The sequence below is a fragment of the Centruroides sculpturatus genome, unplaced genomic scaffold (assembly GCF_000671375.1).
Source record: "Centruroides sculpturatus isolate CEXI.00-Female unplaced genomic scaffold, Cexi_2.0 scaffold604, whole genome shotgun sequence".
Classification (NCBI taxonomy): domain Eukaryota; kingdom Metazoa; phylum Arthropoda; class Arachnida; order Scorpiones; family Buthidae; genus Centruroides; species Centruroides sculpturatus.
Window position 1 is genome coordinate 207,197 of NW_019384933.1, and position 21,556 is coordinate 228,752.

Sequence of the window (21,556 nt, forward strand, 5' to 3'; positions counted from 1 at the left end):
GTTAATTAAAGTGTATTTTTTAAAAAAAATTAAATATTAAAAAATTAATTTTATTCAATATTATATCTGATATAAAGTAAAATAAATTTTGAGTAATTGTATCAGAATAAAAACACTTAGAAAAATTCAATGCAATAATATTTAAATTGAAATTTTTCTAGCTAACTTGATCACTACATATACTTTTCTCTTCTTACACTTAATATTTTCACATATCTTTAAAAACAAGAAAAAACAAAAAAATTGAATTTTCTGTAATTCTTACAAGTTAAACTACACCACAAACACCAGGATGTGTTAAATACTGCACTCTTAGACCCTATAACTGATATAAAAATAAATGATATAAAAAAATGGCATTGATGGACTCTGAACTTTAAGATCATGATATGTCAACCAGACGAATATGCATGCATCTCACATAACACTGTCTAATGTTTCCTGAATTTCCATAACGGTTCGCTCTGTCCCATCAGTTATTCTGTTTCACACCTGAAGAAGAACTCACAGCAGTTCGAAAACATTTAGTGGTGATCTTTATCTTTTGTTTTTTTATATCACACCAGTTATAGGTTCTAAGAGTGCAGTATTCTTACAAGTTGTCATTTATTACAAGAAACAAAACATTTCTACATCTACAATTAAAATTTTAAGATCATTTACTAGTCTAAATCTTTTCAGTGATTTTTGTTTTCATTTAGCTTGCCATTTACTATAAAAAATTCTATAAAGCAAAAAAAATATCAATCTTCAATAAAAATGTTTATTTCCTTGTTTTTGCATTTCTATTAAAATTTTTTACTATAACGCATATATAATACTATGAATGCAAATTAAATTAGAAAGAATGAATTGGAACAACAGAAACAGCCTCTTTTTTTCTGTTATTTGAATTTATTTTCTGAGATAACAAAGCAGTCTGCTTCTTCTAATTTGTTTATAATCATCTTTTCCAACTTATTACTAATGAAAGTCCAAAATATTCTGGCCAAATCCATATTATATTAAATTCCTTTTCATAAAAAGGCATTTGTGTGGGGAAGTACTGTACATGATCTTTAGAGTGTTCCCCATGCTGGAACAAAACAAAAAGAAACTTCAAACAAATAAATCACACACTCTATGACTCCAATGCAAGAAACTTAAAGTTTAGTTTAGTCCTTCCGATCACTTCTGTCCTTTTGCTATAACAGACACTAAAACAAAGGAAACAGCACAAATAACAAATAAGTTGTGACTCTCGTCTACTCGTCTTCTCTCTTTTTTTCTTTCTTCACCTAATGTCCCACTTCTTCCATTGAGCATGCGTGATCTCCCTCTCTCTCCTTGATCCGGGTTTTTTTGGTTGTCATCGAGAGTGCCCATCCCTTCTTTACCCTGTGGCCCACCCAAAGAGCTGGTTATGCAACAGAACATGTAATGTTTAGACCACGAGAATGCCCATCGCTCCTTTACTCTGTGACCCACCCAAGGGGCTGGTTATGAGCCGGTTAAGCAACAGAACACATCTTCAGACAACATTTGTCTATATAAGTAATTTAATTACCTGGCATGAGAGCATTTGAAAATAATAAAAATATTGATTCTAGATTTTCTTATGAGAAATTAATAAAATCAATGAATTGGAAATTTACGTATTAATTAATCTAAAAAATATTTGATGGTCAACATATTGTAAAATAAACAAACAAAAAATGTTAAAAATACTTACATCTCCAGGAGGTCCTGGCGGACCTGGCATTCCTGGTATTCCATGAGCGCCTGACTCACCAGGTTGGCCCTAATTTAAAAGATAATATGTACTATATCTAAATATTACAAACAGTTTTAAACAGAAGTTATTAGATTTTCAATGCTATTAAGTATTTTCAGAATATAATAATGATTCATTATTAATATACAGTGGTATCTCAGTACAGTACTTGAACTAATTTGTTCCAGAAGTCTAAGTACTAAACTAATTTTTTCCATAGAAATAATGTAATTAAATTATAAGAATTAATGTAATTAAATTAATCCATTCCAGACCCCAATAGTATATTTATAAAAGCATTTTAACTAGGATCTAACACAAATTTAACAAGAAGTTTACAAGCCTAGCATGCACAAATCATTAAAAATACTAAAAAATAGTTCATATGCAATACAGAGTAGCAAAATATGCCTATTAATTTTATTGGGTTAAATAGAAAGTTTTTGTGTATTTTTAACAACTGTCATTACTTAACATAAATATGTGATTTAATTATAACAGTTGTGACATTTAATACATTATTGCTAATGAGAGATTGTATTCTTTGTTTAGAAGCTTATTTTAAACATTTTACTTCACATTTTGTTTGCATAAAACCAAGTTAAAATGTCTGCAGATAAAATGCATACCAGGCATATTATGCTTTTTGAATTTTGTAAAGGATATAATGCTAAAAAATCCATAATGTGTAAGGGAAAGATGCTCCAAAAACTTTGAACATATCAAATGTGATTTTAAAAGTTCCTTTTGGGAAATTCTGAACTAAAGGATACACAATAGAAAGGTGCTCAAAAGTGTCAACAAAAAAATTTCCCGAAGAAATTGTTAAAAATTGACAAATGACAACTTGTGAACTTGCAACAAATAATGTGTCACTGACATGTATTGTTGAAACACTTCATTAACTTGGAATGATTGCAAAACATAATGATTGTGTTCCACATGCATTAAGTGAAAACAAAAAAAAAACAAACTGGATCAAGTATAATTTTGTCTGATGAAGATAGGTAGTTGTAAGGTTTCATTTTATTTTTAAATTAGTTACTCGTTTTTATCATAGAAAACTTTTCTACAGATGACAAAATTAAAGTTAAGATAAGAATATTTGTTATTAACCAAAAATTTGTTTCAGTGGGTCATGATTGTTCAGTTGAGTACAGGGCAATTTTTTCCCTGAAAATGTGTTTGAATACCAAATTGTTTGAGTTTGGAATGGTTTGAGTACCAAGGTACCACTGTATTTATATACAAGCAAAACAAACAAAACTTTTTTTAATTTTGACTATTTGTAAAATAAAATAATGTTGTCAATAAATTTTAAATCAGTCAAAAATTAAAATTTTTACCCTTTCTCCTGGTCTTCCAGGAAATCCTTGTTCTCCAGGAGTTCCCTAAAAGTATGAAATATTTAATTAATTTTTAAAATAAAAACCAAGTAACAAAATATAGATATACAAAATTTCCATTTGATATTATCAAACTTAAATAAGCGGTTAAAAATTATAATTAAAATACAACTTTTAATACTTAAAATATTAAAATTAAATAAATTAAAATAAATTCTCAAGTTGTTGATTGAATTACCCTTTCTCCAGGAACCCCTACAACAGGTATCACAGGTTCTCGTGGAAGACCTGGATCTGGTGGCCTCTAGAAAGAAAGTCTATAATTTATTATTCATTATAATTTCAAGCTTCTTAAAATAAAAATTATATTTCATTCAATTACACAATTAATTTTTTTCTTCAAAACTCAAAAAGTTAATAATAATTTTAATTAAAACAAAAAAATAATAATATAAAAACAATCCCACACAATTTTTGTTAATCTTAACAAGGATTATTTACCTTCAGATATATCAAAATTTCAGAAAAGTTAATAAATCTTTTTTTTTTTTCATTGCTAAATAAAAGATCAAAGCTACCATCTAGCACAATATCTCTAATTTTTCTTTAAAAATGCTAAGCCAAGATGGTCTTTAATAAATAGTCATCTAACTTACTTTCTATAAATAGTCTTAATTCTATTATTCTTATTTTTACTGGATAAATATAATTTAATAATTGCCTCAATTTGCAAAACAATGCAAAATTTTAATTAAAATTTCAACGTTATGATTTCACTTCTTCAAAGCTGATTTAGTTTAATTGTATTAATTAGCTCTAATCTTTGAGGTCATCATGTCAGCCAACACTATTGCTAATAACTTTCATTTTTAATATTCTGAGAAGTAAAACTTCTTCAGCTCCCTTACATATATGTATTGTATACATTTTCTATAATACTGTAGAATATCTAAAATTGCATTGAATATACGTAAAAATGATTGTTTTTTGGCATTCTTCAATTTTACATTATCTTCTTAACACATAATAATAACATACAACAAAGGTTTTATACAAGGTGTTTCGAAACTCATGGGCAAAAATTTAAGGGGTGATAGAAAACAACTAAACAAGCAATTTTCACCATACAATGCATGGGCGGAGAGCAAGTGGTGAACCACTAGACAGCGCTGTAATGGAAAGATTAAAGAGTGAGTTTTCTTATACATCGTCATTTTTACCGCGGATTTCAGAAAGCATGGCCTGCATGCTCGCCCGATCTCTCCTGCCTGGACTTTTTCCTGTGGTGCCATTTGAAAAGTCTCGTGTAGACCTAGTTGCCAGGATTTCTGTTGCTGCCGGTGCCATTCAAGAGATGCTGAGTGTGTTTGAAAAATGCGCCGCTCCCTATGTCGCAAGTGTAATGCCTGCATTACCGCAGGTGGTCGCTCTTTTGAACAGTTTCTGTAATTTTGCCACACATGCTGTCAAAAAAATTATTTAGTATCTACTCTATCTGTTTGGTGTTTGGTGACAGTAATGGATACCTCCTATGAATTGCTCTCCGCCCATGTAATGTATAGTGAAAATTGCTTGTTTAGATGTTTTCTATCACCCCTTAAAATTTTGCCCATGAGTTTCGAAACACCCTGTAGATTAAGTGACAAAAACACACACAATCAGTATTGAAAAGTTACCAATCACAGATTAAAGTCATATTATTAATTAAAAAAACAAATTGAAACTTACTGGTACATCAGTTGTACCTCCAGTTCCTTCTTCTTCATCTGAAATTTTCATAATTAAATATTAATAGATTTTAAGTGATAAATATCCTTCATAAGAAAACTTGTCACATTTTACATTCTAATTCAATTTATTGATCAAAAAAGAAGAGACCTAGTCATTAAGCATTTAATATGAAAATTTTATTAAAAAAATATTTTATAAATGTTCTTTTTTGAACATTTATTTAAAAAAATAGGTATAATTAGAAAGGTTTTGCAAAGAATTGAATAAAAATACTTATAATATAAATTTTAAAATACTTAAAATAATCTTTAAAATATTACTTTTTATAAATTTTATTTTCTATTAAATGTTTGTATGCAAGCCTTTTAAAGATTCAATCCAGATAGCTAACTATAGTAAAATTACTTAAAAATAAAGAAAAATATATACAACTCTTTCCTTTGCATTGAAGAAAGTTGAAAATTTATGAGAAAGAAAGTTAATAAATCAACAGTACACCTTAAACAAGCAGCAATAATTAAATAAGCAAATGTTTTCAACCTGTTAAACAGGTCTTCATCAGGTCAAGAAGTTTTGCTTACTAAATAATTGCTACTTATATAAATAAAGTGTATTATTGATTTATTGGTATTTCAATACCAGTTTAAGCTGTTCATTAGACAAAGTTAATTCAGAAAAATAACACTTGATCTCTAAGTAATAAAAATTTTGTAATACAATAGGAGAAATTATACAAAATGTGAAGCAGATTTATGAACTATGAGGATTTTCCAAATAAAACTGTATGATATGATATAAGTATAGCTAGACCCTAAACTTAATATTAATTAAAATATTGATCTAAATTGAATATTGATACAAACTATTTTCATTTTGAAACTGGCAATATTTTTATTTTGGCATTTGTATCAGTACAATACAATATATTATAAAATTACTATAATTTAAGTTTATTTGTTAGTCCCTATCAAACTTAATTCCACTACTGAATCAAAAACATATACCTGCACATATAGGACAGCATTTTCCTAATGGAATGAACTCATGAGTTTTACATTCAATTTCTTGACATTTTTCTGTTTCACATACTGGATTTCCAGAAAAGCATTTGCATGTTGTGCAAGGGTCTGGATACCATTCTTCTCCATCTTGATATGATACATTGTCATACAAACAAATGGTTATATCTTCATCTTCGTCTAAATAAAAAATATATACATTAATTTATTAAAAATACAGAGTAAAATATTTTAATTTTACATTTTACTTACTAAATTTTTTCTCATTTATTTATTAATTAATTAAAAACAATTAAATTTAAAAACAAAACAACTATTATATTAATAATTTTAATTATTTTATATTATTTTTATATGATTACAAGCACTTAAAATGAATTATCTGTATTTATTCTACTTGACTCCAAATTTCTTTCCTTATTTAATAAGATAAAGACAGGACTAAGAAAGAGCAGTTTAGCAGTTTTCTGCATTCTACAATTAGTAGACAAGGACAGCAATAAAAAATACTGCATACTTTTATTTAAAAAAAAAAAAGCAAAAGCATCCAGTATAAAAAGAAAGATAATTTTATTATTTTCTTTTTTATATAATTTTACATTAGTGTTATGAAAGGCTATAAAATTTGACTTTATCTTCATTAAAATACAATTATTATTTGTTTGAATATACCAATAATACCTATTTTATAAAGAATGTTTTTAATCAGAGATCATCATCAACTCATAAATAGTCAAAAATCAAATACAGGTTTTTAAAATATTTTGAACAAAATCATATATTATTTTATCCAAATTCTGATAAAAAATGATTAAAATGTTAATCATCAATCATTGATAACCAATCTCTAATAAAAAATGTTCAATATAAAATAAATTTTATTGATATTTTAAGTCCCAATTTTTTGTTTTATGGTAACAGTCATTCCAAATTGTGCATTGCAATACCCAAGGGTGCTGTCAACTAATTGGAACAACAAAGCCAGGTTAGCCATTATTTTAATTATTAGTGATACACTGACAACATTTATGCAGTGCATTTTTTGTATGCCTGTCTAAATTGTGTATCTTGAGATTCTCTAGAATTTTTCTACTTTTTCTTTTTTGTTTTTCAGAATTAAGGTATGTTCTTTCCTTGTTAATTAATAGAAAAAAAGAAAAGACAGAGAAACAGTTTCTTATAACATTTTTACTTCTATTTTGAAGTTAATCTTAATGAGTTAAAGCCAATGCATATGCAGCATACTACCTAGACTGGGTTACTCTACTAAAATATAGTATATAGTATGGTATATATATATATATATATACCATACTATATTATAGTAGAGTAGAGTAACCCATATATATAGGGAAGAAGATTAAGGAGCTGCAAGTCACAAAAGAAGAGGGTTCGGTAACCACTGTAATAAAGTAATATTTAGTATAATCAAAATAAAGATTATTATTGAATTAATAGTCCCAATTGTTAAAAATAATTTCTGAATTTATCTTAGAATAAATAATTTCTGATTTATTGGAAACAAAGTCACTACAAACAGAAAGCTAAATTTATAGTCAATTAGCATTATTTTAATACACGATATTTTCAGTCAGTAAAATTTAAATATTTCCATTAAAGAAACTAAGTATTTTATTTATTTATTTTTTTTCTAATTATTAATTAGAGATTCAGACTATGTATAAAAAATTATTTAATTTTTGAGTCTATCAATTCATCCTTTTTCACACACCACAGAAGTAGCCTTTTACATCGGTTTGAAGAAATCACTTCATAAAAAACATATAACAATAGGTAAAAACTTACAATTAAAAACGATCAGACGTCAGCCTTTCATTTTAGGTATCTGACGCCTTTACATTAATTTTTGTACATAGTCTGAATCTCTAATTAATAATTAGAAGAAAAATATCCTGAGCTCATCATGAAATTGAAACTAAGTATTTCTTTACATTCACAAAACTAATATTAAATAATACAAATTACTAATATAAGTTTACAGAATATATTATCTATAAACAAGCAAATAAAATAAAAAATATTTTTAAATGTTCTTAAAATACAGTTTAATGCAATAATATTAAACTTTTGGTAAACGATTTCCTCAAAACAAGAAACATAATCTAATATATTTTTCTCATAGATAAATATAAATATTTTTATAAACATTAGTTAATAAAATTATTCTTTAAGCAAAAATATTTTCAAACAAAGATATCTTCTATTTTGATATTTCTACAAAATTGATTATTTGGTACATACATAAATAAAACAAAAAATTAAACAAAAATTAAGTCGTTAGTTTTTTTATGATCTATAATTTATACTTTGCTTCTATTCTTTAATTACAATATATAACTGGTCAAAACATCTTAACTTTCTTGGAATTATCACAACTATAGATGTCATAATTACTAGTCAATCAACAGTTTTATTTTACCATCAACAAGTTTATTTTACCCAGGTAAAGTAAAGTTATTGATTAGCTAGTAATTACAGCATCTGTGGATGTGATAACTTCTAGAAAATTAAGGTGTTTTGACCAGTTAGATATTGAGATTGAGAGTCATTAGTTTTTATTTTATAAGAAACTTTTTAAGATTACTGTTAATTTGTTCTATCTGAGAGATGTTCTACTAGAATGCAGATGGTACTAAATAATGAAATTCCGAAATGTTCCTGATAAAATAAAAAAATCAAATGATTTCTATATTTTAGTCTGTTTTGTTTTTGTTCTGTCTATAGAATTAATTCAATAAATCCACAGAATAAATATGCTTTTTGTTGGATATCAACTACAGTCAAACCTCAAACTTAATTTGTTTCTAAAAGTTGTTCAAAAACTGATCTGTTCTCAAACAAATTTTTCCATAAGAAACAATATAAAATAGATTAATCCATTCCTGACCCCAAAAACAAAGCCCTTTTTTTCCTTTTTAGCTTATTTCATGCATAAAAATGCCTACAAATGCAATATAATATTATATATATTACTATCTATATCCATTTTATATATACAGAGTGGTTATAAATTATTGAGCACATTTCAGGGAGGAATAAAAATAAACACAATGAAGAATTCACATGTAGGCTGTTTTATTTAATAGATCATTAAATCAACTATTTTACACTATAAATAAATTTCATATGAGCTCCATGTGTAGTCATGTGTAGCACATAAAATATCCAGGCAGCATTCAATTTCGCACTATGTGTTACATAGCATTTCAGCAATTATTCCTTCACTGAGTTCACCAATTTGTCTTTTCAGTTCTTCCATATTGCAAACATTTGTTATGTACACCCTGTCTTTGACAAACCCCAAATAAAGAAATCCAGTGGTGTAATGTTGGAGAATTGAGTTGACCAGGAAATTGATCCTCTGCAGCCAATGCAACATTCATGAAATTTTTCCTGTAAGTCGTCTCGAACAATTAAATGCCAGTGTAGAGGTGCCCCATCTTACAGAAAGTAAACATTCAGTTGTCAGTATTCAATTTGTGATATCACATGCATAACCCTACAACATGTCAAGGTATATAGTGCTAGTCACTGTATCCTTGGAAAATGTTCCCTAATTTTCCATCACAGTGCAATCTACATTCAGTCAAGGTCAGCACAAACTTTTACAGCTAATCTATCATTTGAAACAAAACAGAGGTCACTATGTTTTTATGTTATTTTTTTATTCCTTCCTGAAATACACCCAATAATTTATAACCATCATGCATATTAAAAGCAAAATGTTCCATCACCAACTAAAACTGAAATCATCAATTTACAAAAAAGTGCTATAAATAGAAACTCAACTCTGCTTGGATGAAATACAGTAGACCCCCTATAACACTATTGATAATTCCATATTATATGAATTCTATGTTGTACAAGTCACTTAGATTTTACAAATACGTGTGCCAGGCTGTGAACAGCTCACGTATTTGTAAAATCTAAGTGACTCGTTCAACATGGAATTCATATAATATGGAATTATCAACAGTGTTATAGAGGGGTCTACGGTATAACCAAATCAATCAAGAGAGACAAGTACTTTATCACACTTTTCAAAATATTATGTTTCAATTGCTTTAATTTACATTTTATTTTAGTTTCAATTTCAGTTTCAGTGTAAAAACTAGACTTTCAAATATTATTTTATTATTTTTAGTTCTAATTAACTGGCTATCTAGTATTAATAAATATTAAATTATTAATATTGTAATACATAATATTATATCAATAAATTTTTGTTCTTTAATTTGAGTTAAACACCTTTAAATTAAACATAGATTTATGGATGTTGTTTATATTACACAAATGTCAATTAATGCCGTTTTTATTAATTAATTTGATTTAAATTCAATTGAAATGTGTACTGAAAAACAGAAGTAATATCTTACTCGCATGCGCATTGAAATATAATTTGAATAATGTCATCAGTAGTATGTGTTATGACATCTAACAATTGCGCAATCTCGACGTCACTAACTTCTGAATCAGTAGTCCCACCATGAATTGGTTGGACTGTCAACTTTCTTTAATACAGGAAGTATATGGAGTTAACTGTCTGTGTCTCTTGCCAAGTAGCATATTCAGCAACCAGGGCAAATATAGTGTTCAAAATCCAAGGTTTGACTGTAATTCAATATTATGGTTATGGACATTGGTGGCCACGTGGCCCCTATGCAGTACAGATCTGGGGCAACGTGGCTGCCAAAGTCCATAATTGTAAAAAACTGTTATCTGTTCAAAGGATTGCAGCTCTCCACATTTGTAAGGCTTATAGCAGGGGTGGCCAACAAGTCGATCGCTCGCAATGTCTTGACTTAATGTGTTACACTTGTAACCGAACGTAACGCACAAACACAACTGTAGTGATATTGTACCTCTGCGTCCTCCCTCAGATGCGATTTTGTCGGTCCATGTGTAATCCATTTGTGTACAGTTGTAAAAGGGGAATAAGAAATGTAGGCAAAGGGTCATAAAACTGAAAAAAAGAACAGCCGGAAGAGGGACAGAGAGAGTAGGTTGGGACACAGTAGAGAGAGGAAGGGTTAAGTGGTGGTCCCTGAAAGTGACAATGTTGAGTTTCAATTTTTCTTCTGTTTAAAATGTAAGTATGTTTTCTTCATGTTTTAAATTAAATTGTGGCTTTTCTTACCTATCTAAACATAGTATGTATTTCACACCTCCCTTCATCACTTAGACTATGCCTAAAACAACAAATCAATTGCAACACATTTTTAATATAAAAAGTAGATCTTATGTACACAAAAGTTGGCCACCCCTGGCTTATAGGACTGCACCCACTAGTGCCCTTTTGGTAATGTCAGGGCTGACCCTATCAACTTAAAAATTAAATGCATTATTTGGCAGGAAAATCTTGTCACCTTACCCTGGAGAGATTATAGTGACTTGGATGTCGACAAAATGATTAGAGTAGGTAAGATTCCCCCCCCAGTTTGACCTTGATCGATCATATCAAAAAATTCAGCATTGACAAAAATACCCTCCCGACTTACAATTATCACCCCTCCCACCAACTTGTCCCTGACGTTTACTTCAAAGATCCAAGTGATCATCCCATGTTTAGGATTTACACTGATGGTTCCAACATGAGTGACAATGTGGGTGTCACTTTTGTAATATACTACAACTTAGGCCACGAGCTTCACAATGCTTGCTTCTGTCTAGGTACATACAGGCAGAAACTTTAGCTATTTATATGAGCTTAATTTACATTAGACGTAGGAAAGACAAAAAAAACACTACTTACACTATCGGATTTATTCTGACAGTAGGGTAGCTTTACACAGGATTGCAAAGTCTGATAGCCACTTAAAACTTGTCCATCTCACACAACATTCTCAGACACTTAGACAACATTAAAATATTTCCAATGGGTCCCGGGTCATGCGGGGGTTCTCGGCAACAAGACTGCTGACCATCTTGTCAAACAAGCTGCAAAGTCTTCAGTCACTAGTATTTTCAGTTACATTCCTACCTTGTACATCAACAATCACGTCACGAAGCAAATCTTCATTCTCTGGCAAGACAGCTGAGATCATGACACCACTGGTAGGCTCACCTACACTTTCACCCCCTAGGTTGACACTACTGCGATTCTTCACCACTTTTACCCTAGTTACACCCTCACTCAGCTACTTATGGGATGCGGCAACTTCAAGCAATACTTGCATATAGATTTAACCTTGGTGACAATCTACAATGTGATTGTGGCATTCAGGAGGACCAAACACCACTTCACTTAGTTTTTTGCTGCAATAGGTACAATCACATTAGGGATAGTTTAATGAGAGCTGCTATTCTTGAAGGGTACACCTGGCCTTGCAACCTGCACCATCTCATTCACATGCTTACAATGTTCCATCATCTACTCGCAGTCATATCCCTTAGTGGGGCTCTTGGGAGCACTTTCTCTGGAGGCACAGATGGCAATTAGCTTTCCCTTGCTTTGTTTCAATTGTCAGTATATAACTGCTTTCAACTTTGTATTTTAATTCTTATTTTCTGTCTTCTTTTTGGTCTAAATTAGGTTAGTTTAAGTTAGTCCTAGTAGTAAGTTAGATTAGGGACTCTTAGCTTGATTTCTGATTAGGTTTGTCCTAGGTTTTGGTAGGTTAGTTTAGTTAGTAAGTTAATGTTTAAAAAAATTAATTAATTTAATTAAATTTAAAAAAAATAAAATAAAATAAATAAAAAAATTTGAGCTCTTGCATATTTGTCTTTTGTCTGTCCGTTCATCTTGTTTAGTTTGTCGTGTTCATTTGTTTTTTCACGCTGTCTGTCTAGCTGTTAAGCAGTATTAAGATTTGCACTCACGTTCAGTTTCATTAGCATTAAGTAGTTATAGGTCTTCCTACTAACAGCCACTTGGCACTAACTTCTACACTTAGCTATTCATGGTGGCACTGAATCAATGGTATTCGCTACACTCAAGTGTAGCAAATACCATTGTTTCAGTGCCTTGCAGCCTAAAAACTGTACGCCAACATCAAACATAGAGGGTACTGTAGCCATACATACATCGTTCAAAGGAATCCTATCTTTCTCTACTATCTATTGCCTCTCCCTCCTTCTTCCCCTCCCCTTTCCCTTACCCTTTTTTCTGCCGGCTAAACACCTCGTGTATGGCTGAAGTCTTTCTTGTATGTATGTATGTAATTCAATGTATCATCAGATTTAACAAAATTAGAAAATGCAGTTTTATCATTTGTAAAAAATGAAATTCTTTATTTATTATGGAAATGAAATTATCAGTATAAGCACAAATAGAAAAATATTATATAAATGGCTCATAATTTATTTTACGAGTAATATTTATATTAAATCTTTCAGAACTACCAATTTAATTTTTCTATATAAATAACAAAACAGATAATAAGGTTCAAGTAGTCAAACATTTAACATACTAATAAATGATTTTCTGAATCTTATTAACTATGCTTTGCTATGCTAAACCAGTATACTGTACTACGAAGTTTTTTGAATGTCAGACATGGCTGTACAATGCAGTCATAGACATTATGCACAGCTGACAGAGTTTGAGAAAGGCCACATCATCAGGATGAAGGAAGAAGAATGGCCATTTTGCCAAATTGCCCACCATCTGGCCATTCTGATCTGACTGTGATAAAATGTTGGGAACAGTGAATAGATCAATCAGGACACACATACATGGCAGATAGGCTCTGGATGACTCAGATAGACCACTAAGAAAGATGACAGTCTGATTATAAAGCAAGCATGAACAGATGCAAGTCTTCTCCACCATTCACAGACAGGTGCAAGCCTTGCTACAGAACCCTATCTCTCCTTGTATCGTTGGCATTAATAGAGGCAAATTTACATGCATAAATCTTGCCATTAGAATCATATCATCATCAGATTTGCTTGTGGTGATACCACGATAGAGAAGCATAGACTGCTATGAACTGGCAGCATATTTTTGTGGCAAATTGCAGTTCTGTTTATTTTGTTTCTGTTTAGAATGAACATCCATTGTGTTAGTGTGTGGAGGCCCACTGGGAAGAGCTTCAATCCTACCTTTATTACTGGCTGATCTACTTTGCCATACTTCTTTCTTTTCTTTTGACAGCGACACATTTCTACAAAGCAACGGTGTCCCTATGGGCAGCCCCCTATCAGGCACTTTGTGTGAATTAGTTATTCGACAGCTTGAGGCTGCCATTCTTCCTGCCTTCACCAGCCACATTCTCCTATATACACAGTACGTTAACAACATTCTCATAATCTGGCAGAACAAATCCTATATCCAAGAATGCCTGCAAAAAATCAACAACCTCTATAGCCTTTGGCTCTGCCTTGAACAAGACAACAATCAAACTGTTCATTTCCTGAACTTCCAGCTTTCTTCATCCAAAGGACACATCACTACTCAGGTTTACACACCATCGGACTTTCATCCCAACAACTTCCCATGATCCATTTACCTTCAAGATGGCTGGGTTCAGGGCCTTAATTTATAGGGCCTTCATCCATTCGTTGGACACGCATGAAAAAGATACAGAGCTCCTAACGATCATCTAATACACAAGTCAGCACAGCTACTCTTCACAGACTATTAAAAGCATTATATGTCATCTTTCCTCTGTCACTTCTGCCTCACCAAAAAATCACACTCAGGACACAGTTTATAGGACTGTCACTTACAACAGGAATCTAGCCTCCCTATACAAGGAAATATCCAAAAAAAAACTTTAATTTAGCCTTCTGTAGACTGTCTGGACATGCAACTACAATCAGGCATCTACACTTTTTGTCACTGACCAGATCTAGCCACCACTTAGAATATATAGGTGCTACATCTTGCCCATTAAACACCCACCTCAAGAAACATCACACTTCCATCATGAAGAATTCACACTGAGTTGGCTATCTTCACCTCCTACCCAGGCATCCTTACAGACATCAATGTGGGTTTTGACAGTGCATGCCTCTTACATAACTCTTCCAGGCAACCATTCCTCAAACATCTTGACAGGTGGAAATATATAAGGCCACCTGCAATAACACCATTATTAATTTTCATAATGTTAACTCCTTCCCCACAGCATGGAAGTCTTTCTTCAAACTATAAATCTTACTATCCTCCTGCTCCCCTTTCTCTCTTCTTATATTACCTCCCCTCTACACATGTGTATGGCAATCCCCCATTGTTTCAGCAGCTGGGGGATTAGTTTGCCTAATGATGTTTGTTCAACATGGCAAAAATATTAGCACTTGTTAAAAAATTGCTGGATTTTAGGTTTTATAGTGGTTTTAATTCAAGTATACCCAGTTTTGAGTGGTAGTTTCTTACTGTTTAGTGGCAACTGTCCCCCACTGCTGGTGTGCTGGTCAGGGGTGTTATCTCACAGTTACCTCTAGTAGCAGTGCAAGGAACATTAATGGCACAGTAGTATGTTCAGAAAATCCTACATTCTCATAAGTTGTCTTTCATGGCACGTCTATAAACAGCCATTTTCCAACAAGATGTGGCACACATTCAGCATTTCTCTGGAATGTCTGTCACATTGCCACACTTCGTTTTTTTATAACAGAGTTAAAAGGCTTATATGAATATGAAACATGTTATTAACAGTTATTATCTAATATACATTTATTGATAGCACACCCTAAAATTTTAAATATAATAAGAATTTATACTGTCTTTTGAGACTATAATTTAATAGTAAACAGAAAAATATAATAAAAATTCACAAATATTCTATAAATCAAGTTATCTTCCTCAGATAAATGGAAAGTATTCTGTTCTATTCATCTGAAGAAGATAACTTGTTTATAAAAAATACCATAAATTCTTGTTGATTTCTGTTATATGTTTCTGTTTACTGTTAAATTTTAACATCAAAATTCCATATTATTCCTTATTTGTTATTTTCGGACATACTTATGATACATGGTCAAGATTGTATAGTACATTCAAGCAAAATTAAACTACTGTGTTTAATCAATAAATGTATGGATTAAAAGATTCCTTCCAATAAGTAGTAAGTGTGTTTGATTTAATGAAAAAAGATATAAATAAAACTTTGGAGCAGAATTACTAACCAAATGTCATTTCTAGAACCAGTGGTTCCTTTTTATTTTATTGCTAATGTAGAAATAACATAGAATTGATGTATCTACAAGGTGGACACAAAGTCATGTCATTCCTACAGAAAATTAATTGTATGTTCCATTTGTTGTTTGTTTCAGATAAAAGAAAACACAAATAATGCCAATACAATTAACTGTACCATTGAAGAGCATGTAATTGCTAATTGTTGAGTTTATAAAAGGGAAAGAAAAGAAAACAAAGGAAGAGGTACAGTACATCCAGACTTCCAGCAGAAATGGATGACAACTTACACCAAAAAGAACACTTTTCTGATGGGAGAATAAGATTTTTACAACAGGTAGTGCAAAGGATAAGTTTATGCATTATCATTTGGGTATACCCAGTTCCACAGAACATTTTCATGTTGATTTCATGGGCAATCTCAGCACTGACTCCTCAACTTCATTGTGTTTTTCACATCTGGTGAAGGGTCTGCTATTTCTTCAATTATTTTTTGTGCAACCTGTTGTAAAAATCTTATGTTCCCATCAGAAAAGTGTTCTTTTTGGTGCAGACTTCAAGCAGAGAAGACTGTTATCCAAATCTCTGCTTGAAGTCTGCATACACCTCTTCCATTGTTTTTCCTGTTCTTTCCCTTTCATAAGATGACCAATCGTCCTCCTTTTGTAAGTTCTGTCCTCCCTCGAAAAGTGTCCTCCTATATGTCCTCCTTTTTGATATTTGAAGACCAATATGTAAATCTCCATATTCGATCAATGCCGAACTGATCCGTTGTGTGTGATGTGATGTGATGTGTTTGTATTTAACATGATGATTCGTCAAGGCTCTGTAAAGTGTGACGAGATGCAATTATGATATGCATGCTCTTCGCATGGGAGACCTAGAGAGAGAGCGCGCATGCAAATGGCTTTGTTTACTTCTTATCGAAACACAACATGGCACATATGCATGCAGTAGAGATTATTATAGCATATTATTGTTGCAATGAATAAAATGTTTTTTATTTACGATATTTTTTCCTTCAATTTATTAGTGTCCTCCTTTTCATTTTAAAAAAGTTGGTCACCTTACCTTTCATGAATCCAACAACTAGCGATTATACATTTTTCGGTATACCCATTTTTCAATGGTATAGTACACAGATCAACCATTATTTGTGTTTTTATCTGAAACAAACAACAAATATATACAAGTAATTTTATGTATTGGGATATATACAAGTAATTTTATGTAGGAGTGACAAGACTTTGCGCTCACTCTGTACAACTCTAGCAAGACGTTAACAGTCACTGGCAAAAATATAATCTTATCTTTAACTGTTATATATTAAACTTTAATTAATTTCTTAAGCTAAACAATAAAAAATTTATATTAAGATTTTCCAAAGTTTTAGGCCTAAATGAATACACTTTACAGAAGAAAAATGTAAAAATCCCGCAAGCATACGTTTTTCGAATTATTGTTTGCCAAATTCTTGTTTAACTGCCAATACGTTTAGTTAATTTAAAAGTTTAAAATTTAAATTTAACCCATTTCTCACTAAAAAGTATATATTTTCTCGAAATTAATTTCCGATGTTTCCACACTCAGACAATAATACTTCAAATTATCGAATGTTCAAAGATCTCCCGTAGTTGCCATTTTACTATTCACCACGTGCTAAACACGTGTGATATACTGTATTTGTTTTGTGATACATTACACTCTTCAAGATTTCTATTGGTTGGCTATTAATGACGAAGTGTTATTAGTACAAAATCCAAATGCTCTCATAAGAGTAAATTTAATATTAATTTAATTTAATAAGTAATAATTTCGATATTAATACTAGTTGTTAACAGACAAAATAGAATTACTTGATATTGATACCGAGAATATATCTTCTCGTACGAAATAATTGTGTATTGAAATAAAAGGATTTTATTGAGAAAATTGTTTGGTACGTTTACATTTTTAACTTAAGTAATGTGATATATTTTTTTAATTCGATAAATAAAAAACGATTAAATTCTCCTGCAAAACAGTCTGTATAACGAAGTAACTAAAAAAATAATTTTGCCTATTCAAATTTTAGTGCCGTAATGAATGTAATTTATAAATAGATAATCTGTATTTCATCGTTCAAATCACATAATTTCATTTAAAAATAATAAAACTGACTTCAACAATTATATTATTCCTCTATTATATTATATTATTTGAACTTGAATGATCGCGACGAAACAGATTTAAAAAATAGTTTTTGTTCTACACCATAATTGGGCTGCAATTTGAAAAATTATAGACCTATAAATTACCACTGTCTTTCTTTAATCTCGAGAACGGTGATAGATAAATGAAAGTCAAGACTAGATATAGAAAGCTTAGGGGCAGGAGGCTCCGATTAACTATACACGAACTTCCGATGCAAACCGGAAATCACGTTATTTCAATTCAAAAATTTTCCCCTGAAAAGAGTTAGATAGATGACCGGCACAACTCCATTGCCAACGGAAAAGTATGATGTGCAGGGGCAAGACACTATAGTACTAATTTGAGGTAGAGAGCATATATTTTAAATGAAATAAATTAAAAACATGATTAAAAATTGCAGCCAGGCATTGTGACAATGTCGTAATGAATAATTGCTTGTTTTATTTATAATTAGCAAATATAAATTTTATGAAGTTTTATAAAAGTTAAATTATATATGGAATATAACATACTCATTATATATATATAATTTTGATTATGAGTTTATAAAAGCCTATATAATTAACATAAAACATCTGTGGATTTTGAACTTTACACTCTCATTACTTTGCAATTTGAATTGAAGTTAAATGGCAATGATAAAATTTTATTTTCAAATTAATTAACTGGCGTAATTATTTCATTCACTCCTTTTATTCTTTTTTAAAGCATTTTATTTGAAGAATATTGGTCAAGGTCTAATTTGTTCCACGTTTTTATACTCACATATTAGACACAATTGGATAAAGTTTCATACAGAAACCATCATTTAACTTATTCCAGACATAAAAGTCTTTAAAACATCGCAAAAGTTTCTCTACAAATTATACAAAATGATAGATATTAGTAGATGCTCTCCATTAACTTTCTTATATGGAAATTCATATTGCTTTAGGTTTTTTTTATTTTGTTTTTTCCATATATTAGATTAACAGTGTTAATTTAATAAACACATACAAAGCTACTATTTTTTTTATTGGGATTGACAGTCAATCGAGTTTTGTCTATATTTTTAAAACTTTGTTTTGTTAGGCATAGGAATAATGTATGTGAAAATGTATTGTACTCGACCATAAAAAAAGATTTGGTGACCCCATTTGAGGTCGCGACCCTATATTTGGGAATCGCTGTTCTATGCTACTATATTAACGAAGAGAGTGCAAAACGATCAAAATTACAAAACGGGTGTTTTGTAATTTTGATCGTTTTGCACTCTCGTGGTATGATAAAATAATTTGTTAACTGAGATTATCATTTATTATTTTTGTACCCCTTGCCCATCAAAATTGTCAAAACTATCACATTTTGATTAAAACTTTAGGCTTTTTTGGACAAGTACTAGGTTTTTTCAGGCTCAACAGTGGCTAAGCGGTTCCGTTCCCTGAATACTGGGTGTTCTGGTCGTGGGTTCGGCCTCGCCAGAACGGGCTAGCCAGGTGGAGTTTTCCGGATTTTCTATTAATTAATCAAACCATTCACATATGTGAAAACACAAATACGCGTATATCAATCCCGCGTAAAACAAAACTACTGTATTAAAATCATTTTCTATGAAGGTTACATTTTAAAAGGTTAAAGAAAAGAAAAATATAGTTTTTTTGGCCATAATGTACTTTTGCTTAACAAAAATAAAAGCGAAAACAAAGTTTTTTATAACCAAACTGTATTCGAAATATTTTTTTAATTTAAAAAAAAATTGTTGGAAATAGTCGTATCCGCTTACAAAGAAATAAGAATGAACTATGTCAATTTTTTCAGACTTATTTTTTTTATAGACTCTAGTAATTAAATGGTTTTACAAATACCGTGCCTATCCAAATCAGGCCTTAACAATTGCGAGTCCAACTGAGACCTTTAAAAAACAGACAATTAAACAAAAATTAAACTGATTTTAAAAATGTACCCGTGCAGAATATTGCTAACTCTAAAATCGTCTGATGAACTTTTTCTTTTACTATAACGTTATTCCCAATATAGACTTCATAACAAAAATTCGGTGACTATTCGTCGATTTTCGGTGCAGCTATTACTGTATTTTTATTTATTTATTGATTTTATTTTTTGCTCTTTTTCCGTGATGGAACGTGTCATGACTATTTTAAGCTAAGTATTTTGTATAGATTTAGACTTAACGTTAAATGTAATAAAATTTTTTATAGCGTTAATTTCTTTTTCTATTTTAAGAATAGGAAGAATGATCTATTTGAAAGAACGAAAGTTGTCATTTTTAAACGGAAATCTAATAGCACTCCTTTTTGACGAAACTTCCATGCCTATAAAATGGCAGCAATGGCATTCTATTGTAAAATTATTGTTTATTCTTTTGAAAATTGGATATAAAAATTTAGATGATCATGTGATAGTTACGCTAATTCCATAGACAAATACGTAAATCATTATTCTTTATCGTCCTTTCTAATTTTCAGTTATAATTGACTTCTTAAAGATATGGTGAATATTAAATAACTTGACCGTGAAAATACTTAATTTAAACAATTCTAATAAAGTTATATCTGATCATTTGAAACGGTTCTTCTCCAAAAATAGCTTAAGATGGAAATATAGGAAAATTTACGTTGAAAAATTTTATCTATTATAAATAAGAAACGTTGTTCTTAAATTAACAAATATCAATTATAACGTTCCATTTTATCTTTAAAGAAATTTTTAGTAATTATACGTATCGAGTTACAAAATAATCGAATTATGTAATAATAAATGATATTAATTTAATAATAATGACAATTATTAACATAAAAACTATATAAAAGAATAGTTTATTTTTAATTTTAAATACGCTTCGGAATGATTATTCTTCATAAAATATGATGTTCATATCAAGTTTATTTAAATTTCATAATCTAACTCAATTAGGCATATAACTCGGTTAAACTTCGGTTTGGTTATTTGATAACCTTCAAATATGGTCCTTACGAAATTTGTGACACGATTCATTAAAATATTAAATAAGTATACATTTACCTCGTATAAAGAAAAAAAACTCAAAAAGTATTTATAGTTTTCCCCAGGCCGAATGGCCGAGCGGTTAAGATGGCAGCCTACCATTTTGGGGGCTCGGGATTGAAAAACCCCACGAATTTTTTGGAAGATGGTCTGTCCGGATATGTCTGGCCCCAATTCACCATCCGGCCGTCCGATAGTGGACCTGGCCGAAGCTATAGTGGGCTTGCTAAAAAAAAGACCTCTTAGTGCCCACAGGGCAGAAAGAGGTCTTTTTTCCCCGTCTCATTACGTTAAGTTCAACTTCCTATATGTTTAATTAATCTGGCAGTTCTAATTACGGTAGTCGTTGAAACTGTTACCTACTTCCTCCAAATTAAATTCGGATAATTCTCCATTATGATGGAAATAT

General features: G+C 30.5%; 1 protein-coding gene across 1 annotated transcript in view; it reads right to left on the bottom strand.

Moving 5' to 3' along the window:
- The window catches only part of LOC111632038 (collagen alpha-1(I) chain-like), a 126,150-nt gene that overhangs the window by 97,465 nt on the left and 7,129 nt on the right, over window positions 1-21,556 (bottom strand). Inside the window, exons 2-6 of the mRNA XM_023376394.1 lie at window positions 5,835-6,029; window positions 4,828-4,865; window positions 3,338-3,403; window positions 3,100-3,144; window positions 1,673-1,780 (exon numbers count right to left, since the gene is read on the bottom strand). Of these exons, the coding sequence (XP_023232162.1) occupies window positions 1,673-1,780; window positions 3,100-3,144; window positions 3,338-3,403; window positions 4,828-4,865; window positions 5,835-6,029 (452 nt within the window). The remainder of the gene's footprint in view (window positions 1-1,672; window positions 1,781-3,099; window positions 3,145-3,337; window positions 3,404-4,827; window positions 4,866-5,834; window positions 6,030-21,556) is intronic.